Source organism: Apium graveolens, chromosome 2 (genome assembly GCF_009905375.1).
Source record: "Apium graveolens cultivar Ventura chromosome 2, ASM990537v1, whole genome shotgun sequence".
NCBI lineage: Eukaryota > Viridiplantae > Streptophyta > Magnoliopsida > Apiales > Apiaceae > Apium > Apium graveolens.
In genome coordinates this window covers 311115543-311138451 of record NC_133648.1, presented here as the reverse complement: position 1 = coordinate 311138451, position 22909 = coordinate 311115543, and the positions used below count along the sequence as shown (strand labels likewise).

Here is a 22909-nt window from a genome sequence, read left to right as displayed (position 1 = left end):
ACTTAATTACTTGGTAGTTAGTACCATAATTTACAGGACAGGGGCACTAAGCACAGGGTTAAAGACTTCCGCTAAACAGGAATTTAAGAACAGATCCCACTACTGACAAGATTTAGATCAGAGGGTTGCACAGAATTATGCATATCAATCATGTTAACTTTAGAAGATTTAAAAGGACAATCATGTTCCTCCACACCTTAATATTGAATACTTCATTTTTATTGTGGTAGTAAAGTAAAAGGGTCAAAAGGTGGAGATGCTCTTGTTATCCACTTTTCCATAGTGGAAAAGCAGAGATAACTTGCTTTTCATAAATAAGAATATAAACATTTTTGATATCTAGTTATATATTTGTGAAAATAGGAAGAAACAAGTTTGGTAGACAGTCTACAAAGTAGAGATTCTTAAAAAAGATAAGTGGTAACAAAAATTAAAGGATTTATGTAAAGAAAAAGCAGGAGCTCACTTTCTACTTTGTTCTACAAAGCAGCAAATTAAAGTGAAGGTATACTATGCTACAAAACTGCAAATCACTATTTAATGAGATTTGGGTTAAGGGTGTTATAATGTATGGAATTCTACCGTCAGGGGTTCAAGCAGTACTAAACAACCTGTATATGGAAAAATATATGTAAGTCTGCGGGCATCAAATGTCGTTGATGAGAGAGTCTTGTGCATTGTGTATGACAAGTTTAGTAATATAGGGAAAGTTCCTAGAACAAATTTAGAACTTGATAAATTGTTTCACATTGAATCAAACTACCTGTCCAACTGTATGAAAAGATGGGTAGTATTTCTAGACATGATCCAAAAAGAGGATTCAAAACTACTAATAAGAACAAACTCTGTAGAATTAAAACCAACTTTCTTATCTAGTAAATGATGAACACTTAGCTAAGGTTTAAGCATACTTTTCCGTATTTAAATGTACACATTACAGAGGTAATAAGCATTCTTGTGTTTTTACAAGGTCACTTGAGAAGGTATAGAATTGGTAGAGTAGAGATTTTAGATTATCATATATCATATCATGTCCTTCAACTTAAAAAGTTAATTCCAATGAGCCGTGGCCACAAAAAATTGGAATTTCTATAGAGGGAGAAACAGGGAGGAGAACTACAAATGGGCAAGAAGCTGGCATGGCTAACACATTCATATTGATAGAACTTAAAAGCAATGGAGGCATGTGAAGGCGATCAAGGTGGCGTGGGACGAGGTGGAAGGAGGTTAGTGAAGCCAATGCATATCAAGTTTAAAATCAACAAAGTACTTTCAGGGTCATGTAGTCACTGTAATTTATTTGTTTTAAAGCCATAGATACCAACTTAAATAACAAGGTGCATGGGTGTAGTTACTGTAGTATGATAGTATGCGTGGTTGCATTTGCAAATGCATAGGTGCTGGTCTGGTCCGGTCACAAGTGTCCGTTCCGCTTTGATACTCTGGTCCGATTTGATCGTTAAAAACCGACCTAGCACATCCCTAGTTGCTGCAGACCCTGTGCCAATGTGTTAAATGTGCAACACTACAAAAACATTCTAGTGTACTCTCCCAGCTAGCTTGATAACTCTTTTTTTTTTGCTAATTGCTAGCTTGATAACTCTGTCAAGACCAGATTTGGGAATTGGTGGGACCCATCAAATTTCTATGAGAACAAAAATAAATACAGATAATATAGTTGGTTTAATTAGAAATGTAGTATTAAACTGGGCCCGGCCAACCGCATCCTACACTAAACTGTGTGTTTTCTGTCTTGCAGAAATTATTTGACACTGTATACTGAATTTTTTTGTTAAATTCACAAGTATAATGTATAGATATTTTGTAGATTGCTACTAAATCTTAAATGGATACTCTGCAATCTGCAAACCATAGTACTAATAAGGACGAGAGAGAGAGAGAGAGAGAGAGATTCACCTACTGATCACAACAAGGTGCCTTTTAATCTTCAAGAATTTCACACAGCTTTAGAATGGAGAGAAATTTAGAGGGTACGTGATAAGTAATAATAAGTTGAAGCAGTAAAAGAAGAACTGAATAATAAAAGAAAAACGTTTGGGATTTATGCAAAAGAAATTACTTTTGATGACATAATAACAGAGCCGTTACCGCTAACTACTACACGCATACAATAACGTATATACGTTGATGCCATAATCACTTTTGGTTTTACTAGTCAATCAATAGTATTAATTGATAAAACACCATTTCATTTCTACGTTTTTTAATTATTAACACCACACAATGTTAACCGTCGCGTTACGACTTTTGGTGTTGTATCCTCCCTCCCTTTACGGTATGTTGAGAATTCGAATCTTTTCAAAGATAATACTGATGTATAAGTGATATTTTGTAAAGATTGAAAATGAAAAAGAAAAGTTTATTGATTGAACTCACTACATTTTACAATATGAGATTTGTATATATACAAGATATAATGGCGGGAAAATCTGTTATGCTAAATGACAAAAATGTATATAACCTATTCTATGAACTGAACTATACTAATTGTATACATATTGGGCTAGTTACACTAATGGACTTGTGAATGGACTTTTGAGCCCAACTCATATATATTACTCTTATTTCCAATAGCCTCCCTCAAGTTGGAATCCTGCAACTTATGGATTCCCAACTTGGAAATAAGATTATGCAGCTGGGGAGATGGAAGTGATTTAGTGAAAATATCCGCAAGCTGATGACGAGTAGGAAGATATGTCAGCTGAATTAACCCTTCAAGTAACTTATCACGAGTAAAATGACAATCTACCTCGATATGTTTCGTACGTTCATGGAAGATCGGATTTTTAGCTATGTGAATTGCAGACTGGTTGTCACAGTGTAGTGTGACAGGTGTAATATCATTGACCCCTAATTCTTGTAATAGTCGAACAAGCCAAGTAACTTCAGCAGCCGCAGCTGTCATTGCTCTGTATTCAGCCTCGGAACTAGACCTGGAAACAGTATGCTGTTTCTTGGATTTCCAAGAAATCGGAGAATTACCTAACATGAGTACATATCCAGTAACAGAACGTCTAGAGTCCGGGCAGGAAGCCCAATCAGAATCTGAAAATGCCTGTAGAGTTAAACTAGTAGAACCATTGAGCATAATACCTTGTCCTGCTGTGTGAGAAACATAACTCAGAGTATGTGTCAATGCTGTAACATGAGGAACTCTGGGTGAATGCATATATTGACTAAGAAGTTGAACTGTGTAGCTCAAATCAGGTCGAGTGTGTGTAAGATAATTTGAATTTTCCAACTAGTGACCTATATTGAGCTGGATCAGCATACAATTCTCCTTGATCAACAGAAAGTTTGATATTGATAGGTAAAGGAGTGACAGCTTTCAAAGGCAAAACAAGATCAGAACAGGAATCCAATAATTCTTTAGTGAATTTCTTCTGTGTTAGAACTATGCCTTCTTGCAAATAAGTAATTTCAATCCCCAAAAAATAGTGCAGTAACCCCAAATCTTTAATACTGAAAGTATCATCCAAATATTTCTTAATCTGCTGAATAGCAGACTCATCACTACCAGTGATGATAATATCATCTACATAGACAGCAATTATTGTGATAGTTGATTTTGTCTTGTGAATAAACATGCTGTAGTCATTTTTAGACTGAATATAACCTTGATCAATCAATTCATTAGCCAACTTAGCAGACCATTGTCGAGAAGATTGCCTCAAACCATAAATGGATTTCTGCAATCTACAAACCAGATTATAAGGATTTGAATACCCTTCAGGAACACTCATATATACCTCCTCTATCAAGTCCCCATGCAGAAATGCATTATTCACATCTAATTGAAAAAATTTCCATTTCTTGTTAGCAGCCAAAGCTATTATACTCCTAACTGTGCTCATTTTCACTACTGGAGAAAAAGTCTCTTCAAAATCAACTCCATATTTCTGGTTATAGCCTTTGGCTACTAACCTAGCTTTACATCTTTCTAAAGATCCATCTGCATTCAGTTTTACTTTGTATACCCATTTGCTACCTATAGCTTTCTTCCCTTCAGGAAGTGGAACTAACTCCCAGGTTTTATTTGCTTCAAGAGCCTGAATTTCCTTTTCCATTGCTTGAACCCAGAGTGGATTACTAGAAGCCTGGTTGTAGCTGGTAGGTTCTGTAATATGAGACTGACTAGAAACCAATGCATGATGAGCAATTGGTAAAGAAGATGGAGCAACTAAATTGCACCAGTGAGAAGAATGTTTGACTGAATTACAGAGATAATCTTGTAAATAAGAAGGCTGAATAACAGTTCTAGAAGATTTTCTAAGAATAGGCTGTTGGACAACCTCTGGTGTATCATGATTCTGAGAAGAATGTGCACTATCAACACTTTCAGATGATGTGATATCAGTGTTGTTAGTAAAGTCAGATACATTTGTCTGAGTAGAAGTCTGGTAATGATAAGGTACAGATAAAGTATTTGAATGAATAATAACATCCTCTGTACATGGAATTTGTGGCATTAGAGGTAGGAAAATATGATCAAGATATTGTTTTTGAGTGTAATTGTTACTAGAAATAACAGAAAAGGGAAAAGAAAACTCATGAAAGATCACATCTCTTGAAATAAGGATAGTCTGATTGAGCATATCATAGACTCTGTAACCTTTAGTATTATTACAGTTCCTATGAAGACACCAACAATAGCTCTAGGATCAAATTTTGTTCTATTGACTTTGTTTGTAGAGACAAAGCAAAGACATCCAAATGTCCTTAGGTGAGCAATGGTTGGAGATTCTTTGTAGAGTTTAAAGTAGGGAGTTTGAAAATCAAGACTTTTCAATGGCATTCGATTTATGAGGTATGTTGCACATAAGACTGCATCACCCCAAAATTTGGATGGAAGCTTAGCTTGAAGGTTCAATGCCCTAGCGGTTTCAAGAAGGTGCCTATGCTTTCTCTCCACAACACCATTTTGTTGTGGAGTATAAGCACAGGTGGTTTGGTGAGTAATACCATATTTGATATATAAAAGTTTAGTCAGTCCAGCACCCAATTCTAAAGCATTATCAGATCTGATGCTTAAAACTTTAGCATTAAACTGTGTTTTGACATGAACCAAAAAATTCTCCAGAATACCAGAAACTTCAGATTTATATTTCATCAAATGTATCCAAGTAAAACGAGTAAAATCATCCACAATGGTGAGAAATTGAGTACAACCAGTAATCATTTTGTGTTTATAAGGACCCCATATATCTATATGCAGTAATTGAAAAGGATCAGTAGTTTTGATATGGCTTACAGGAAATGGTTGTCTTGTTTGTCTAGCAGCTGGACAGATTTGACAAACGGTTGATTCGACACATTCTTTAATAGAGTTTACTGGAGCAATAGACGACAATTGAACAAAAGGTAGATGACCAAGTCTAAGATGCCAGAGTTTTGCTTGATCCACTGTATTGAGTTTAGCTGCAGTACAAAGTTGAGTTTGATCTCCAAGATTTTCAGCAATTCTTCTCTTTGTACTGTATAATCCATTGACCATGCTACCAAGAAGAATTGGAGGTTTGTTCAGAGAAGGGGCCTGAAGTAAACAATTATTGTCAGAAAATATAACATGACAATTCATGTCATCACAAATCCTTTTGACATAGATTAAACTAAAATGAAAATCAGGTACATGAAGTACTCCCTTCAATGTAATTGACTCATTCAGTTTCACTGTTCCTATATTCATTACTTTTACTTGACTTCCATCTGGAATAGTAATATAATTGTCATTTATTGTCACTTGTTTAAGTTCCTGAAACCTATCAAGGTGTGGACAAATGTGGTCTGTTGCCCCACTGTCAATAAGCCAATCAGATGATGAATGAGATGTAAGACATACAATACCTGCTAGCATAGCAAATTTAGAAGATTCATTCTCATCTGTCTGTTTTGAAGCATCACTTTGCTGATTTCCGATCATTGCTAAAAATTGTTTGTATTGCTCCATTGAGATGGCAGACTTATCAGATGACATATCAGTACCAAGTTCAGTTTGATTTTCATCTTCTTGATTTCCACAAGAAAAAGCAGCAACTCTTGAGTTCTGTCTAGGTTTGAAACCAGGTGGAAAACCATGTACTTTGAAGCATCTTTCATAACTGTGGCCTGGTATCTTACAGTGACTGCAAAAATAGTAAGGCTTTGCTTTCATTCCAGACTGATTCTTATCATCAAAAGTACCATATGGTCGAATTACAGGATTTGGCTGATTTTTTCTTGTGTAACTATTGTTGACAAATTTCTGATCTCCAATCCTTCTTCTATCAGAATAAAAAGCCATTGCTTCAGTTTGATTGGATAAATTTGATATCTCCTTGTGCCTTTCTTCTTGAGCAAACAACCTATAAGCTTGAGACACATTTGGCATATGATACATCATTAAGATATTAGCCCTGACAGCAGCAAATTGATCATTCAGCTTCATCATAAACTGTAACATTCTCTGCTCCTGTTGTTTTTGTACAATCCTTTGAGTTAAATTGCAAGTACACAATTTGCAAGTACAGACTGGCAATGGATTAGCATCATTTATGCCATCCCAGATAGTTTTCATCTTTGTAAAAAACTCTGAAATTGAATCCTGTCCCTGACTTATCTCAAGCATCTGCTGTTCAAGTGAGTAGATCTGTGTCATTGAAGCATATCCAAACCTTTCTTCAATATCATCCCATATTTCCTTGGCAGTTCTCATAAACAGTACGCTTTTAGCAATGGATTCATCAAGATTGAATAAAATCCATGAGATAACCAAATCATTGCATCTCTCCCAAAGTTTATATTCAACAGCATTCTTTTCAGGCTCAACAATATCACCATTGACTAATCCCAATTTATTCTTGGCAGATAGAGTCAACGTCATAGATCTCTTCCAGTTATGATAACCAGTACCATTAAACTTCACAGAAACTAACTGATTTGATGATGCATCAGAAGGATGAATATAATAGATACTTGAGGTATCATTACTGTTTTGAGTTAGTATATTGTCTGTGTTTGTGCTTTGTGTAGTCATTTTGATCGTTCTTTAGAAAAGATCAGTAGAAATTGAAACAAGAAAACAAGACTAACACCAGGATTTTAGCAAGATTAGGTCAAAATTAGGTTTCGGATGAAAATTCAGATTAAAAATTGGGGAAAAACACAATGATGCTAATATGTATATAAAAAAAAACCTAAAAAACATCAATCTGAAGCATAGAAGTTCAATTAAGAACCAGATTAGTCTGTATCTTTATCGATCAATCAACACACAGATGCTTGCGTAAACAATTAACTATACGATATCTTGATATGATTTATAGAACCTGATGAAGATGAAGATCGATCGATGTGATATCACAGGAGATGAGCAGAAATGATGTGAGATTACCAGAATTGAGCAGAAATGATGAAGGTCGCCATTGAAGAATCATCTTGCTCTGATACCTTGATATTTTGTAAAGATTGAAAATGAAAAAAGAAAAGTTTATTGATTGAACTCACTACATTTTACAATATGAGATCTGTATATATACAAGATATAATGGCGGGAAAATCTGTTATGCTAAATGACAAAAATGTATATAACCTATTCTATGAACTGGACTATACTAATTGTATACATATTGGGCTAGTTACACTAATGGACTTGTGAATGGACTTTTGAGCTCAACTCATATATATTACTCTTATTTCCAATAGTAAGTAAACGCGCAGCAGTTTGGAGTAGATGTTACAGGAACAAGACTCAATCATGGACGATCTCCATTTCAACTTGGTAAACACGCAGCAGATCATGAAGCGCGCAACAAACACCAAACACAAAGGAGGATTCTTTTGCAGAAAATGATTTGGATTTTCTCATGGTGCAACCATATCGCCAACAGTCACTTGCAAGAAGACCTTACGAGATGCTGGTTCTCGGTTTTATGTACCATTTCGGGTATTGCAACAGATCGGGAAGTTCGCATACAATCTTGACCAATTTAGATATCAAATATTCGCCAAACTCAAGATTCAAAATAAATATGTGAGAAGAAATAAAGAAGCAACAACGATTTCAAAGTCACACGGCATCTACAAAAATAGTCGCGTTGAATAAATATGAAACATAAATGATAGTGATCAATCATCTATTTTGGATAAACAATCACGTCATTTATTGAATTAAAATGATATATTTACATGTACCCACTTCATCACAACTAATCTCGTTTGAATTATCGACCATAATTGCAATCCCATAAATTCTTTTATCATTAAATCAAAAATCATACTCTCACAAATAAAGGGGAGAAATGCCAAAACTATCACTAAGCAGAGACTACAACCAAATTGAAATTACAAAATAAAAGCAAGTCTTAGATCCACAAAATAAACCACAAAAACAAGAGAACCCGGACCCCTTGAAAACGAAGAACCATACGCTTAATTGGAGAAGATTGAAAACTCGGATGCTCCAATGGTTTTTGATCTAAAAATTATTTTTGGAAAAAAATAGAAATCAAAATCTAATAACAAAGATAAAAACAATGAAAAAAATAAAGATAATTTCACGGGAGAATATCGATGAAAGCCCCGGCGGCAGCTTAAATTCTAATATATATAGTTTAAGGAATTGTTTAGCTTATAAAGTGGCGTGGGATTAAAATTCAATCATCCTTACCATACTTTTTATCAATATAAAAGATGTCGCGTGTGTCTCAAAGAATTTCAGATTTTTTGATTTCGACGATCGGATATGCGTCATATCCAACAATCCGTGCCTGAGTCACACTAACATAGGTTGGGGTGTGCACACTCGAATTCCCTGAGTTGTTGTCACGTTGTCGAATTTCCTCAATCATTTTTACAACTTGATCCATGCTTGGTCGCAAATCTGGCACTTTTGCTACACAAGCTAGTGCAATTTGAAGCATCTGCACCAACTCTTTGTCAATGTTTTGGTACTTCCGCAGCTCAACGTCAAAAACTTGGGCAGTCCCTTGTTCGCGAACAACAGATTGGACCCATCTAGGTAAATCAAGTACATTGTTACCATCCCCCAAGATTTCTATTGGAGATTTTCCTGTGAGCATTTCAATTAGGAGTACACCAAAACTGTACACGTCAGATTTCTGAGTGGCTTTCAAAGGTTCAGTATCCTCTGGAGCTCGATAGCCTTGATTGAAAGGTATATAATTCTTAAAAGAAGCTAGTCCAGCATCGGATACACAGCCATCAAGATCTCTGTTGAGAAGAACATTGGATGACTTAATGTTGCCATGAGTAAATCTGACACTGCCCTGTGCATGTATGTGAGCAATTCCTCTAGCAGCTCCCAGCGCAATCTTTAGTCGGGATTCCCAATCAAGTGAAGTCCTTCCTGTTCCTTTATTACCTGATGTCGGAAATTGTATATTAGGTCAACAATTACGTCGTACCAAGACAGAAGATTCATAGTGAATATTCTACAATTAACATGGGTCTTATATATCATACCACCTTGGCAGTACATTCAGTAGGTTAAATCATATAAGACTTGAACACCACTACAGTCAAAACCAGATGCATATGTTAAGTTGAGCCTGCAGGAGATGTCACTTCTAAACATGCTTGTCAGTTGAAGCAGGACAATTATACTTGATAATCTACTTATTTTGTTACGCATACTATTCCAGTGGTTTGATGAGAAACTGACCCAAATCATTCCAATAAATATCTGCCTATGTCTAACAAATTAAATAATTATTCCTCTTCTGTCACAAAGTAATCAAAATTACTCGATTCCTTGATGTCCTGCATTCTTATTGTTAACGGAGGAATTTGGTGAAAACAAATTCGGGGAGGGTTGCTGAAATTAAAATGGTAGTGACGACCATTTTAATAGAAACTAACTCATATAGACAAAATTATACAAGAGATTGGGAGGAAGAATGCATACCATGTAGGCTTAACCACAAGCTGCTAGCTGGCATATATTCATGAAATAGAAACATATAATCCCGGGGATGGTCATAATAATAGGCACAGAGTGGCACAATATTAGGATGCCGATTAATCCTCCACAGAAACTCCGTATGCTGTTTAGACTGTCTCTTTGATACTCGTGCTAATATTTTCACCACCACAGAGGTTCCTTCAACCAAAACAGCTTCATAGGTTGTTCCATAGCTTCCCTGACCAAGAACTTCGGTTAAAGCATGTGATAAATCATTCAGATTGAAGGTATAAGTGCTTCCTTTTGTAAAGATCAAACTATTCTTTTCAAATGTTTGAATATAACTTTCAAAGTACTCCTCAGATTTTTTATTTTCCAGATATTGTTCATGTTGTGAACCGTAACAGAATACGGTCTTACAGGGCGCACATTCAAGGACTGGACAGCCCAATGATACATTTTGGTCACAACTTTTACAGTTACAAACTTTTCTGTTCATAGCAAATGTGAGGCTATGAGGATGAAGTTTGTCTATAGTATTAGTAGCTCCAAACTTGATTTTTGAGTACGTAAGAGAACTGGAGAACTCAAAACATGATCCTATATGAAATGAAAGATCACAATCACTGCAATGATAGAACCATAAGTTTGTGTCTATATCTCCGGAGCAATACTCACAATTGAAGTCGTGTTGATGCTCCGAGACCATACCAGGATCATATATCAAGTGAAGTGGATGACGATCCCACTTGTGTTTAAATGTTTTTGGCCTCATAATACATTTTACACAAATATAGAAATCACTACATTTTGCGCACCGGTACTGCAGATATCCAGTAAAATCTGATCCACATGCCTTGCATTTAAGGCCTGTCTTAACTTGATATAGATGGTGACGGTGAGCTTCATGTTTGACTAATGGTGGTAGAACTATGCATCCGAAATCAATTTTTCTCTCCTGAAAACCGCGGAAGAATATACCACTGCAGAAACTTCCACAAGCTTCACAGTAGAAAGACTTGTATGGTTCATTGTCTTTACCTGCAAGAAGAGTAATATGTGGCCAAAGGTGGTGCTTAATCTCTTTGGGAGACTCTACACACATCTTGTGCAGAAAGTATTGACAAGGAACACAGCCAAAGAATAGATTTCCATCAGTTCGGATGGGTCTGACACAGCCATTACAAAGCAAGGATGTTCCATCATCATCTTTCCGATTATTTGACTCGTTAACAGAAAGGGGTAGTAAATCATGCTCATCATGAGTCCAATGTTTAATACCTTTTTTTGTGCTATAGACGATATTGTCATTGTGGTTCGGAGTACTCGATGCCTTCACAAATTGCTCAAGCAATAGATTCATGGATGATTCATCCGCTGCCGGAAGGTTCACCAAATTGGAATCGTACATTTTTTTCTCCCTGGAGATCAAAATTACCATAAAAAATAAGATTAATTAGTTTCGGCAGGAATTAATCTATGGCTAAAAAAAATATGCATGGAGACGGAAACAAAACAAAAAATTTATATGCCTAGGTTAATATATCAGTAGATAGATAATAGATATATAGATGGACTGTAAATATTGATGTTTCAACAAAGTACTACCTCCGCGTCGGATTTGATCTAGCACAATCAAAATGCGCAAAAAATCTGCATTTGGGACAAAAGTAGAGCCAATGTAACTGATTCAGCTTTTTATTGCAGAGTCTACAATATTGATCAAATTTTTGATAGAGCTGCGGAAGAGAGTATGAGAGGACAAGAGGGTGTTGAGGGTGAAATTTAATTTGGAAAGAGGCCGGAGCATCAGCACAATTCTTGTGCATCCAAAATGGACATTTGGTGCATACGTAAAACAAGTCTTTGATTTTTTCATGTTTGCAAGCATCACATCCGAACGAGGCCAAATGCGGTTGCAATGTTAACCGGTGTTGACTGTGAGCAGGATGGTCGAATTTGCGGTCCTCCAAGGACTGAAGTTGGAACATGGCACATTTGATACAAACATTAAATTCCTGACCGGGACTGCAATAGATGAACCAATCCCATCGCAAGTTGCAGATGTTACAGGTAAGAGGGTGACGCCCTTCCGGCATTAAGGGGCGAGAATCGAGGAAAAGCAACCGTTTCTGGAATCCTGGATATTCCATGATTGGAGGTAATTCAACACAACTTCTGTGGAGTAGAAATTTAACACATTCATCATCCACATTACTAGTACCGGAAGCTGTATTGCTGGCGAACTTGCAACTAAAAACAAATGTTTTTGAGACTATTTGTTCGTTACAACCTCGGCACACATCACCCTCTTTAGCATGGTAATTCTCTTGCAGGATCAGTGAATGTTTGTGGCAAATGTGATGCAACATTTTCTTTTTTCTAGTTTTTTGAGCTTGTTGATTGTGGTAGGGTGAAAGAAATTTATGACATCTCTCTTATAAGTAGATATCCATTAACATTTAATTTCGATTTCAACAATTTGTGCAAGGTAAGTATAATTAACAGACCTTTGCATACACGCAAAGGAGCAAAAGAGACACCATACAAGAAGGCTTTTAGGAAAGAAAAAGATATTGTGATACTTGACTGTAGTTTCTTAAGTTATTACTCAAAGAATTAAAAGAAAGGGTGCAGGTATAATTCAGGAAGAAGCAATCTAAAAGTAAATTCTTGATTAATCAAAAGCTGGCAATGTGAGCCCGGTTGTATCCTGCATATGCATCATGAAGGTTCTCTACGTTTATAATCTATTGATCATTTATTTCTAGGATGCTAGTCCATAACATATCTTATCATGAAAAATTAAGTGCGGACAGAGTGACGTTGTCATATGTATTTACATCAATTTTAAGTGTTAAACTTACTAGTAATGTCAGAGGTACACAAAAATATTGTTACAATGACAGAGTGATGTGACAGTATGAAATTATCTAATTCATGTTATTAATGTGAATGTAGGGATATTTACATGTATCTAATAAAAATATGACATGTGTCATTATATAATTATTTTGGCAATTGATTTATTTCCCCTGCCATTTTCGTTAACTTGTAAGCTGATTTTTTTGGGGATAAATGATATTGAGACAATTTATTCAAGGTAAAAGACTGTTTTATCCTTTTAAAAATAATGTTGAGACAAATTTATTGAAGATGAAATACCGTTTTATCCTTTTAAAGTCCAATTGTTAGAGCTGCAAACAAACAGAGGCGAGCCGAGTTTTACATTATTTTTAAACGAGCCGAGCCGAGTTTAAGAATCGCGCCAAAATTGATGTTCATGATCGGCTCGTTTATAACTGAGCCGAGTCCGAGCCGAATATGAGTTTGTCCATGAACAACCGAGCCGAGCCAAACTCGAGCCGAGTTCGAACATGATCGAATTATTCCACTAACGGTACGTATAAATTTTTTAATCGACCAACCTTAAGATTTAATTTTAAAATTTTATAAATACACTCGCACTCTACACTTTTTTGTAACATATTCCCTCTAGTAGGTAACTAACTTGAAGATGTAGAATATTCAAATTTTACATTTGTATTTTATATTTTGAGAAAAATATTGATAATTTTATGATTTTTTTGACAAGTCTGTAAAATTGAATAATTGATATTCATTTTCTCAAAGAGATTTCAATTAATCCGAGAAAGTTACACAATTATAACAAAACAAAATACAGTTTCTTGTAAATTTTATAAAAATACACTATTGTTCATATAAATATTAATAAAAATGATTTGAATATGATATTATAAATACTATATTATAAGAATTTAAAATTTTTGAAAAACTAAAACACAATAAAATACGGCGTAGGAATATGAATAAATTATATAAGATTTGTAACCTAAGATTAAGACCAGTAATATAATATTTATAAGCGGGAGATGCCCTTACTATTTTCCCCAAATATATCTTAAATTTTATTTAAAAAATTTTATACAAGCATTTAGTAAATATTTATTATTTATTATATATATATATATATAAACTTATTCGAGCCGAGCATTACCGAGTTCGAGCCGAATCCAAGCCGAGTCCGGACTAAATAAGCCAAACATACAAAAAACTCGGCTCCTTTAACTATTTTCATGTTCATGATCGGTTGGTTTAAACAAATGAAACGGGTCAAGTTCACTTAAACGAGATGATCCAGAGTTTTGTTCACGAACGACGCTCTTCATTTACAGCTCTACCAATTATTCAAACACTGCAATTGCAATTGAGTAACTGACTTATATTTGTGGTAGGAGTAAGTTGCGTAGCATTTCACGGTTTTATATTTGGGGTTAGTGTGGATGAATATATGAATTTTGCGGCTAATTGCATGACTGTGGTTCTCCAAAATAATTATGTCTCCTATAGCATGGATTAATATCGGTGGATTGTATACTTTGTGGCATTTGGGGTTTGATTATTCAAAATAGATATTTATATAATGTGAATTAGTGCATTTTGAGGAATTACGTGGTTTGTCAGAATGTTGGTTTCAGTGAATTTACTTGCATGTACATGGCATTAGTCGATAATGTTATTCCATTGTAATAGATTGATTAAATTATATGGTTTTATATACATGAGTTTTATATTATGACCTCACGAGTCTTATAAAACTTGTTTCGTGACTGGTAGTGATAATCCCAGATCATCCCGGGGCCTTCTCCTTGTTGGGCCCGGACTCAAACTCCTTTGGATTGCAAAGGCAGCGTTGCACGGTGTGGCTGTAGGGTGGGAACCTACAAAACAGAACCGGATGGGGATGGCGTCCCCGCGGCACCTCCGGCGTGAGAATGAGAAAGGGTTTTTAAGGAGGAGAAGGAGGGCAAAGTTGGGATTATGCAAATATATTTGTGAGGAGTACGTGTGTGCATGTAAGTATATGTGAGAGAGAGGGTATGTAAGATTGTAACCTGTAACCTTCCTTCTGTTCTACCTTTTATAGGCCTCCTACTAGGGTAGGGGTTTGTCCCTTTTCATCTGTACCGTAGGTTGGCCTTTTGGACTGTAGGGCATCTGGACGCCTGGGATGCGTCAGAGTACTATCGGATCCGGACCGTAGGAACGTCCTTGATCCCGGGTACCTGGACGGTGGTGATGTTGCCACGTGTCCTAGGCTCCTCAAGGTCAACACTGAATGCGTTAGAGTACTATCAGGTCCAGACCGTAGGAACGTTCTGGATCCCGGGAATGGACGGTGGTGATGTCGCCACGTGTCCTGGGATCTTATGTTTGGGCCCTGGGCCTCTTTAATTGGGCCTGATTTATTATGGACTATCATTTGCCCCCCACTCCCTTATGCGGGTTTACCCGGATGGGGGAGTAGAGTAATTGCCTTTGTGCCGCGACGCCTTTGCAAAGCTTTGGGGGTTGTTTGATTTGCTGTCCCCTAACCCCGGGGTCAGATGGGGCTGAGACTCCGGGGTTGACTTGGTTAGTCATTGGCCTTGAGCTTTAAGGTGGGATTCCTTGAAATACTTAGAAAGGTTTTTGGGGGTTTGATTTGTTTTGCTGCCCCCTAACCCCGGGGTCAAATGGGGATGAGACTCCGGGGTTGACTTGGTTAGTCATTTGATTTTAGTTCAAGGTGGGATTCCTTGAAATACATTGGAAAATTTTGGGGGTTTGATTCGTTGTCCCCTAACCCCGGGGTCAAATGGGGATGAGACTCCGGGGTTGACTTGGCTAGTCATTTGATTTTGAATTCAAATTTTGGGCACGGTTTGATGGGCAAGTTCACTCCTGACATTTGATTTGTCCGGACTCTGAAAAGCTGTTGCTGCGAATCGGGGATGTCAGGCGGCTGTTGGGATTCCAGCCGGGGTCAAAGATATACACGTTTTATGCGTATCTTTTGAGTGTACAGTTTTTTATTTCCCCCCCTTTTCTCCTAAAACGACGCGCCCACATAATGATTACGTGACAGTTCATGTAATAACTGTTGTGCAGTTACTTTTTGGGGCTAATTGGGTTCTGCCACGTGGGTGGGGGGGTTAATTTTCACTTGCAAAAACTTTTCACATGTCCCCCTTCCTTCTATAAATACCGTCGTCTTCCCATTCTTTTTCCTTTTACGCGATAAAGGAGTTTGAGAGAAAGACCGAAAAATCGAAGCTTTTGGAGATCCATTTCTGCGAGTTTGAAGCCTTCTTCTTTCTCCTGCTTACTTGTAAGCTCTTCGTTCTTCTATTCTTTCATTTATTTTCTTTTGTTTTCGCAATGCATGTCACTAATTTGTGCGAGTTGTTGCGCCTTTCTCCATTATTTTTGCAACTGCTTTGTTGTTCTGCCTCGAGTTTATGTAGTTGTGTGGGTTTTGTACGTTTTTCATAGTGGTTCTGTGGTTGATTTGTGAGAATATCATAAGTTTTGCCATTTTATCATGCGAAAATGTGGGTTTTTGGTAGTTTTGTATGTGAATCAGTGGGTTCTTAGTGGTGTAGAAAGTTGAAGAGCCCTGGGTGTGTTCTTGATATATGTTTTTTTGGTTGTATATGTATGTATATGCTGCAGATCTTGTTTTTGGGGTAAGATACGTACATGATTTGTTTCTAAACTTTTTCTGTTTTTGTCTTGTTTTGTTGTTGGGTTCGGGTTTGGCATTGACTCCGGGGTGCGTTTATATAGACACGTGTAGTATATGCCAGGTAGTCATTTTAAACGTATTGCTACCCTTAGGAATCGGTATCCCGAGCGTCCTGTCGGATTAGGCGAACTTAAACTCCTTCTACCCTTCTTCTTCCTCTAGCAGTAGTTCAGTAGAGATGCCTCCCCGGGTTGACCAGCCTCAACAAGTTTTAGCCCAGACCCTAGTTTTAGGCCCCGGGGGTACCCTGTCTAACCCGGATGGGTCTTGGGAGGATGTAGATGAATACTTTGTCCAGTGCAGAGTGAATCCCAAGCCCCTGAGCTTTTATTACAGAGATTTATCCGAGGCATATGGGGGCCCGGATGGTTTGGGAGGCCGGGAGCCTTATAATGAGGATGAGATGGATAGGAAGTTCTTCACCGCCCCGGGGACTAGGTATGAGTGTGGGGCGGTTCATAGAGAGGTCCAGGAGAAATACACAGACGCCGAGGTAGATGGTGCCCTTAGGCTTTCCTTTAACCTTGACGACACATACCAGTGGAGATGGCCTGAGGAGCATGAAAGGGTATACCACAGACCGGAGGGGGGATGGGTTGGAATTCCATTGGAGCATCTCCGGGGCATGCGCCTCGGGTTACATCAGTTCACCAAATCCCTATGCCGGGATGTTTATGGTATCCCTTTTACTCAGCTAGCCCTGAACTCGGTGAAATGGATCAGCTGGTTCTTAGCTTGCTGTCATGCCAAAAATTACCTCCCCACCTTCAAACTTTTTCATCATATTTTTAAAATTAAGAGATCCACCGCTCGGCCGATTTACGAGTTCATGTTTAGGATAGAGGATTGTGGGTATCCCTCTGATAAGATGGTTCTCCCGGTTAGTATGTTGACGTCGCTTAAGGGATGACACCGGGAGTTCATTTTTGTCCGGGGTGGGGATCTGGAGTTCATGCCACTCCATAAACTTGAAATTAAAACAGATAGGTTTCCGGTCCAGCGGCTCGGGCAAGCAGCTCTCGCGATGGTTTATGCCTTCTGTGGGGCACTTGGGATGCAGTGGACCCGGGACTATTTTACTTGCAATGAGAACATGCATGCTGCCGGATGTAAGTCTATTGCCTTAGCTTTATTTTGATACTGTAACTTTTATTGATTGCTTGTATCCGGGACTGATATCTTATTTTTTTCCTTTTCAGGTATTCCGAAGTTGATTCCCTACCCCCCGAATATGTTTTCCCAACTTAAAGATCTGTCGGCCAAGCTGCGAAGGATTGGGGGAATGACGAGCGTGGATGTTGGGAAGAAGAAGGTTGGAGAGGGTGATGATGCGGCCCGGAAGGTGGCGCCGTCTCGCCCGGGGAGGACAACAATCGTGATCAACGAGCCCCGGGCCGAAGATGTGCAGCAGGGGGATGTGATAAGAGTTCCAGCACCTCGAAAGAGGAAGGGCGCCCCTGAGAGTTCCGGGGACAAAAGTGGTGATGTTTCTGAGGGCCCAGTTTCAAAGAAAGCTGCTATTGATGTGGCCCCGGACACTCCGGAAACTTTGAAGGCCCTGCTTGCAAGTTTTACCCCGGAGACTCGCCGGAGGGAATTGTTTGAGAATTATGCCAGCACGGCGGAGAGGAAGAAATACAGGAAGGAGCCCCTCGACGACTTCCTGGTCGGGCTTCAGGAGGATATTACTGCTGTAAGCCTCTTTCTTACTTGCCTTCTTGTGCTCTTGTCTTTGTGTTACCTAATTCTTACTCATGTTGTTTTCAGGCTAACTCCCGGGTTGCTGGACTGGTTTGCATAACCCGGAGCCTTTAGGCGAAGGCTGATGCTGCTGAAGTCTATAAAACTGAATCCGAGCGGCTATCCCGGGAGATCCAGGAGTTGAGGGAGGCCAGTGCAAGGGAGGCTGCTGCTCATAAGAAGATTCTGGATGAGATCTGGGAGAGGCAAGATTGGGCTGAAGCTTCTGTCCGGGAGATGAGGGCTGAAAATCAGAAGTTGAAGGATGATCTTGCCGCCCGGCCCACTCCCGAGGAGGTTCTGGCAGGGTTCCGGGGAACTCCTGCGTATTTCGAAGAGCTGAATGACAAAGCGCTGGAGAAGATCCAGATTTGCTGGAATGTTGCTTCGAAGTATCTCGGAGAGGAGCCTCATGGTACAATAGACGTCTTCCTGGAGAAGTATATAGAAGAGGAGACCCGTTTGGAGCAGGAAAAGGAAGCTGTCCGGGCAATGGAGTCCGGTGTTGGGACGTCCAGCAATGTTCCCTCCTTCTCCGGGTCGCCACTTGCTGAACAGCCTCCCGTACCAGAGGGTGAACCAGAGCAGCCTCCTTCGCCTCCCGCCGACTCTGCCGTCGAAGCTTGAAGACTCTGCCGAGTTTTGGCATGCAATTTCTCTTTCCTTGTTTTTATCTTAAGTCATTCCGAACTAAGCCTTTTGGCTTTTTAAATTTGTTTATAATTTGAATGATCTCGGTTTGCCTCCCCGGGGTGTGTTTCCCCGGGGTAGTTTAATGTTATTGTGCTTCGTTTCTTTCATATTGATTTGCATGTTTAGAACTTAGAATTTGAGGAGTAGTTAGGAATTTTCCTAAGGACACATGGGTTGTGTTTTAGTGAACCCCGGGATGGGGTAAAATTTTTTAACTTAATAAAACTTTATGAATACTCATGGGCTGAGCTTTTATAGGGCCCCAGGTAGGGGTAATTTTCAACTTGATAGAAAAATATTTTATAAATACACGTGGGTTGTGTTTGTTTAGATTTGGTAGCAAATAAAGGAACGTAATGAAATTGGTTCAAGCTATGGAACGCTTAAAGCAGAGTTTTTCATTCATATTGAAAGCAAAAATTACATTCTGGGGTGAATGAGGACAATGCTTACATCAAAATGTTATAGATGTAGGTGTGTTTCCAGAGTGTGCACCTTTTTCTTATTGGTAGAATTTCCTTAGGCGGGTTCCATGCCAGGTATTGGGGACCTCGGTTCCGCTGAGGTAGTTCAGCTTGTAAGTTCCCGGACGGACCACTTCTTTGACTATATAAGGGCCTTCCCAATTCGGCTGTAGTTTTCCCTGGTTAGTTGGGTCTGAGGCTTCAGTGTCCCAGAGCACTAGATCTCCCGCTTCATATTCTCGTATCTTGGCTTTCTTTGCAAAGTAAAGCTTTGTTTTTTCCTTGTAGTTTTCCATTTTTTCTACGGCCCGATCTCTTACTTCATCCAGCAGTTCGAGGTTGGTCCTGAGGCCTTCTATGTTAAAGACCTCGTCAAATTTGGTCACTCTATGTGAAGGGGATCCGGTCTCTACCGGTAACCGGGCCTCAGTACCGTAGGCCAGCTTGAATGGAGTCTCCCCGATTCCCGTTCGGGGGGTAGTTATGTATGACCAAAAAACCTTCGGGAGTTCGTCCGACCAGTTCTTTTTGGAATCTTCCGGTCTCTTTTCTAGGCCTCGGAGTATGGTTCTGTTTATGACCTCAACCTGTCCATTCCCTTGTGGATGGGCAACAGATGCTTTTTTGTGTCTAATCCCGAGCTCTTTGAGATAGGTTTCAAAATCCGAACCTATGAACTGTGGACCATTGTCCGAGATTAAAACCATCGGGATCCCGAACCTCATTACAATCATGTCCACAAACTTGATGCAGTCTTGCTGGTTAATGGTTCTCATAGCCTTGGCCTCCGCCCATTTAGTCATATAATCTATTGCTACCAGAACATAACGGAGATCCCCTTTTTCCCGAGGGAATGGGCCCATGATGTCAATTCCCCAGACAGCAAATGGGATCGGGGAGAGGATGGAACCCGGGAGGCTTGAACCCTGTTTTGGTACGTTGCTGAACTTCTGGCACTTGCTGTATTTCTTGACATAGGTGACTGAATCAGCGTGGATTGTTGGCCGGTAATAGCCTTGTTTGATGACCTTGTAAGCTAGAGCTTTAGCGGCTAGGTGATCCCCGCAGATCCCCTCATGAACCTCCCGGAGACAGTAATCCGCTTCCTCCGGATCAACGCACTTCATAGTTGGTATAGAGAAGGTTCTCCGGTATAACTAATTGTCTTCTAAAAAGAAGCGTGCAGCCTTATACTTGAGGTACCGGGCTTTGTTCTGATCTTCCGGAAGGGTACCGTCCTTGAGGTAGGCTATGTAAGGTGTCATCCAGTTCTCCGGGCTACTAACACATACACTTCGTGCCGATCGGTGCTGGGGGCTCCGAGCTCCTCGAAGTAAACCGAGCTGCTTAAATCTGAGGTATTCTAGACGAGCTTGGACAGCTCGTCTGCTTTCGCATTTTCTTCTATATTTATCTGAAAGATGGTTGAGTCCGGGATGGTTTCCAGGATTGCTCTAACCATTTCTTGATATCGGGCCAATTTAGGGTCTTTTGCGATATATTCACCATTGCTTTGCCTTACTACAATCTGAGAATCGCTGTAAATTGTTAAATTCCTTACCCCAAGGGATTTAGCTAACCGGAGTCCGGAGAGTAGGGCTTCATATTCAGCCTGGTTGTTTGTTGCTTTGAAGGCGAAGGTGATGGCTTGTTGGATTGCGAATCCATCCGGGCTGGAGAGGATCAGGCCGGCTCCGGACCTTTCGGCTGTAGCCGAGCTATCAACATGTAACGTCCAAGGATCTCGGTTGTTAGACTCTTTTTCTCCTTTGGAACTGGTTTCAGGCGTTTCGGGAGTTTCTGGAAAAGTACATTCCATGACAAACTCGGCCAACGCCTGGGCCTTTATGGTTGTCCTCGGGATAAATTTGATATTGAATTGGCTCAACTTGATTGCCCAATTGACTAACCTCCCGGAGGCGTCCGGTTTGTGGATGATTTTGCGAAGTGGTTGATTAGTGATTACTCTGATTTCCCGGCCTTGGAAGTATTGTCTTAGCTTTCTGCTCGAGTGCACGAGGGCCAGTGCGAATTTTTCCAAGTTTGGGTACTGGGTTTCAACATCTTTCAGGACTTGGCTCGCATAGTATACCGGGGTCTGCGTTCCATTCTCCTCCCGGATGAGTGCGGAGAATACTGCTCTTTCTCCGGCTGCGATATAGAGATAAAGGGGCTCTCCGGGCTTTGCTTTTGATAAAATAGGCGGGTTCATCAAATGTCGCTTTACTTCCTCAAATGTTTTTTGACAGTCCGGGGTCCAGTCAATTAGCTTTTTATTCTGGGCTCATTTTAACAGCTCGAAGAATGGTAGGCATTTCTCTGCCAACTTTGGGATAAATCTTCGAAGTGCTGCTAGGCATCCTGAGAGCTTTTGGATGTCTTTTTGAGTTCGGGGAACTGTCATTTCCATTATAGCTTTGATCTTTTCCGGGTTGGCTTTTATTCCTCTTTCACTGACCAGAAAACCCAAAAACTTCCCGGAAGGGACCCCGAACGCGCATTTCTCCGGGTTCAGCTTCATGTTGTACTTCCTCAAGTTATCGAAACCCTCCCGAAGGTCCTGGATGTGCTCTGCGATTGTGACCGACTTAGCGATCATATCATCAACATAAGATTCCATGTTCCTGCCCAGCTGCTCTTTGAAGATGGTATTCATCATTTTTTGGTATGTTGCTCCGGCGTTGATTAACCCAAACGGCATCATGACAAAAGCGTAGATGGCCCGGTGTGTGATGAATGCCGTTTTCGCGATGTTTGCCGGATTCATCTTGACCTGGTTGTAACCCGAGAAGGCATCCATAAAACTTAACATGACATGGCCCGAGGTCGCGTCTATCAGCTGGTCGATGTTGGGCAGGGGGTAAGAATCTTTAGGACACGCTGAGTTGAGGTTTGTATAATCCATGCACATTCGCCATTTGCCATTGGGTTTTTTGACCAGCACAACGTTTGCTAGCCAGTCCGGATACTTAATTTCACAGATTATGTCTGCCTTTAACAACTTCTCGACTTCTTGGTCGATTGCCTGTTGCCTCTCCGGGACAAAGTTCCTTCGCTTTTGTTTGATTGGTTTTTGCTTTGGATCTACATTGCTAGAGGAAATGCGTCTCAAGTACATCAATTAGTAGGTATGAGAGGATTAATGTCATCTTCCGGGGACCAGGCGAATATGTCAGCGTATTCTTTTAGTAGATCGATGAGCTCCTTTTGGAATGTGGTTTCCAGGCCTTTTCCAATTTTGATTTTTCGGGTGGGGTTCCCGGGTTCCAAATCTACCTCGATTGTCTGTTGGGCAGGCTCTACCTTCGTCTTCTCCTTGCTCTCTACAAATTTTTGAATCCGGGCCTCCGCGTTGGTTACGCTGTATCCGGAGTCTTCGATCATGTTCACATCCAAACGGGCCCTTTTACTAAGGTGCTCTCGATGTTTCTTTCGGCTTTGTCCCTTGGGTAGGGACATTATTTTCTTCCGGTTTTCCGGTTCTGTTTCTGCCATGACGAGTGC

General features: G+C 39.6%; 2 protein-coding genes across 2 annotated transcripts; both read right to left on the bottom strand.

Annotated features, from left to right (window-relative positions):
• Positions 1-7555: 7555 nt before the first annotated feature.
• On the bottom strand, positions 7556-12426 carry LOC141708713 (uncharacterized). Its single transcript, XM_074512467.1, has 4 exons — positions 11528-12426; positions 9923-11340; positions 8666-9379; positions 7556-8473 (listed from the first exon to the last, which is right to left on the bottom strand). Exons 1-3 carry the CDS (start codon positions 12289-12291, stop codon positions 8703-8705), a joined length of 2859 nt encoding a protein of 952 aa, XP_074368568.1. The 5' UTR covers positions 12292-12426; the 3' UTR covers positions 7556-8473; positions 8666-8702.
• An 8342-nt stretch (positions 12427-20768) lies between these two features.
• On the bottom strand, positions 20769-21617 carry LOC141703419 (uncharacterized). Its single transcript, XM_074506957.1, has one exon. It carries the CDS (start codon positions 21615-21617, stop codon positions 20769-20771), a length of 849 nt encoding a protein of 282 aa, XP_074363058.1.
• Positions 21618-22909: the final 1292 nt, after the last annotated feature.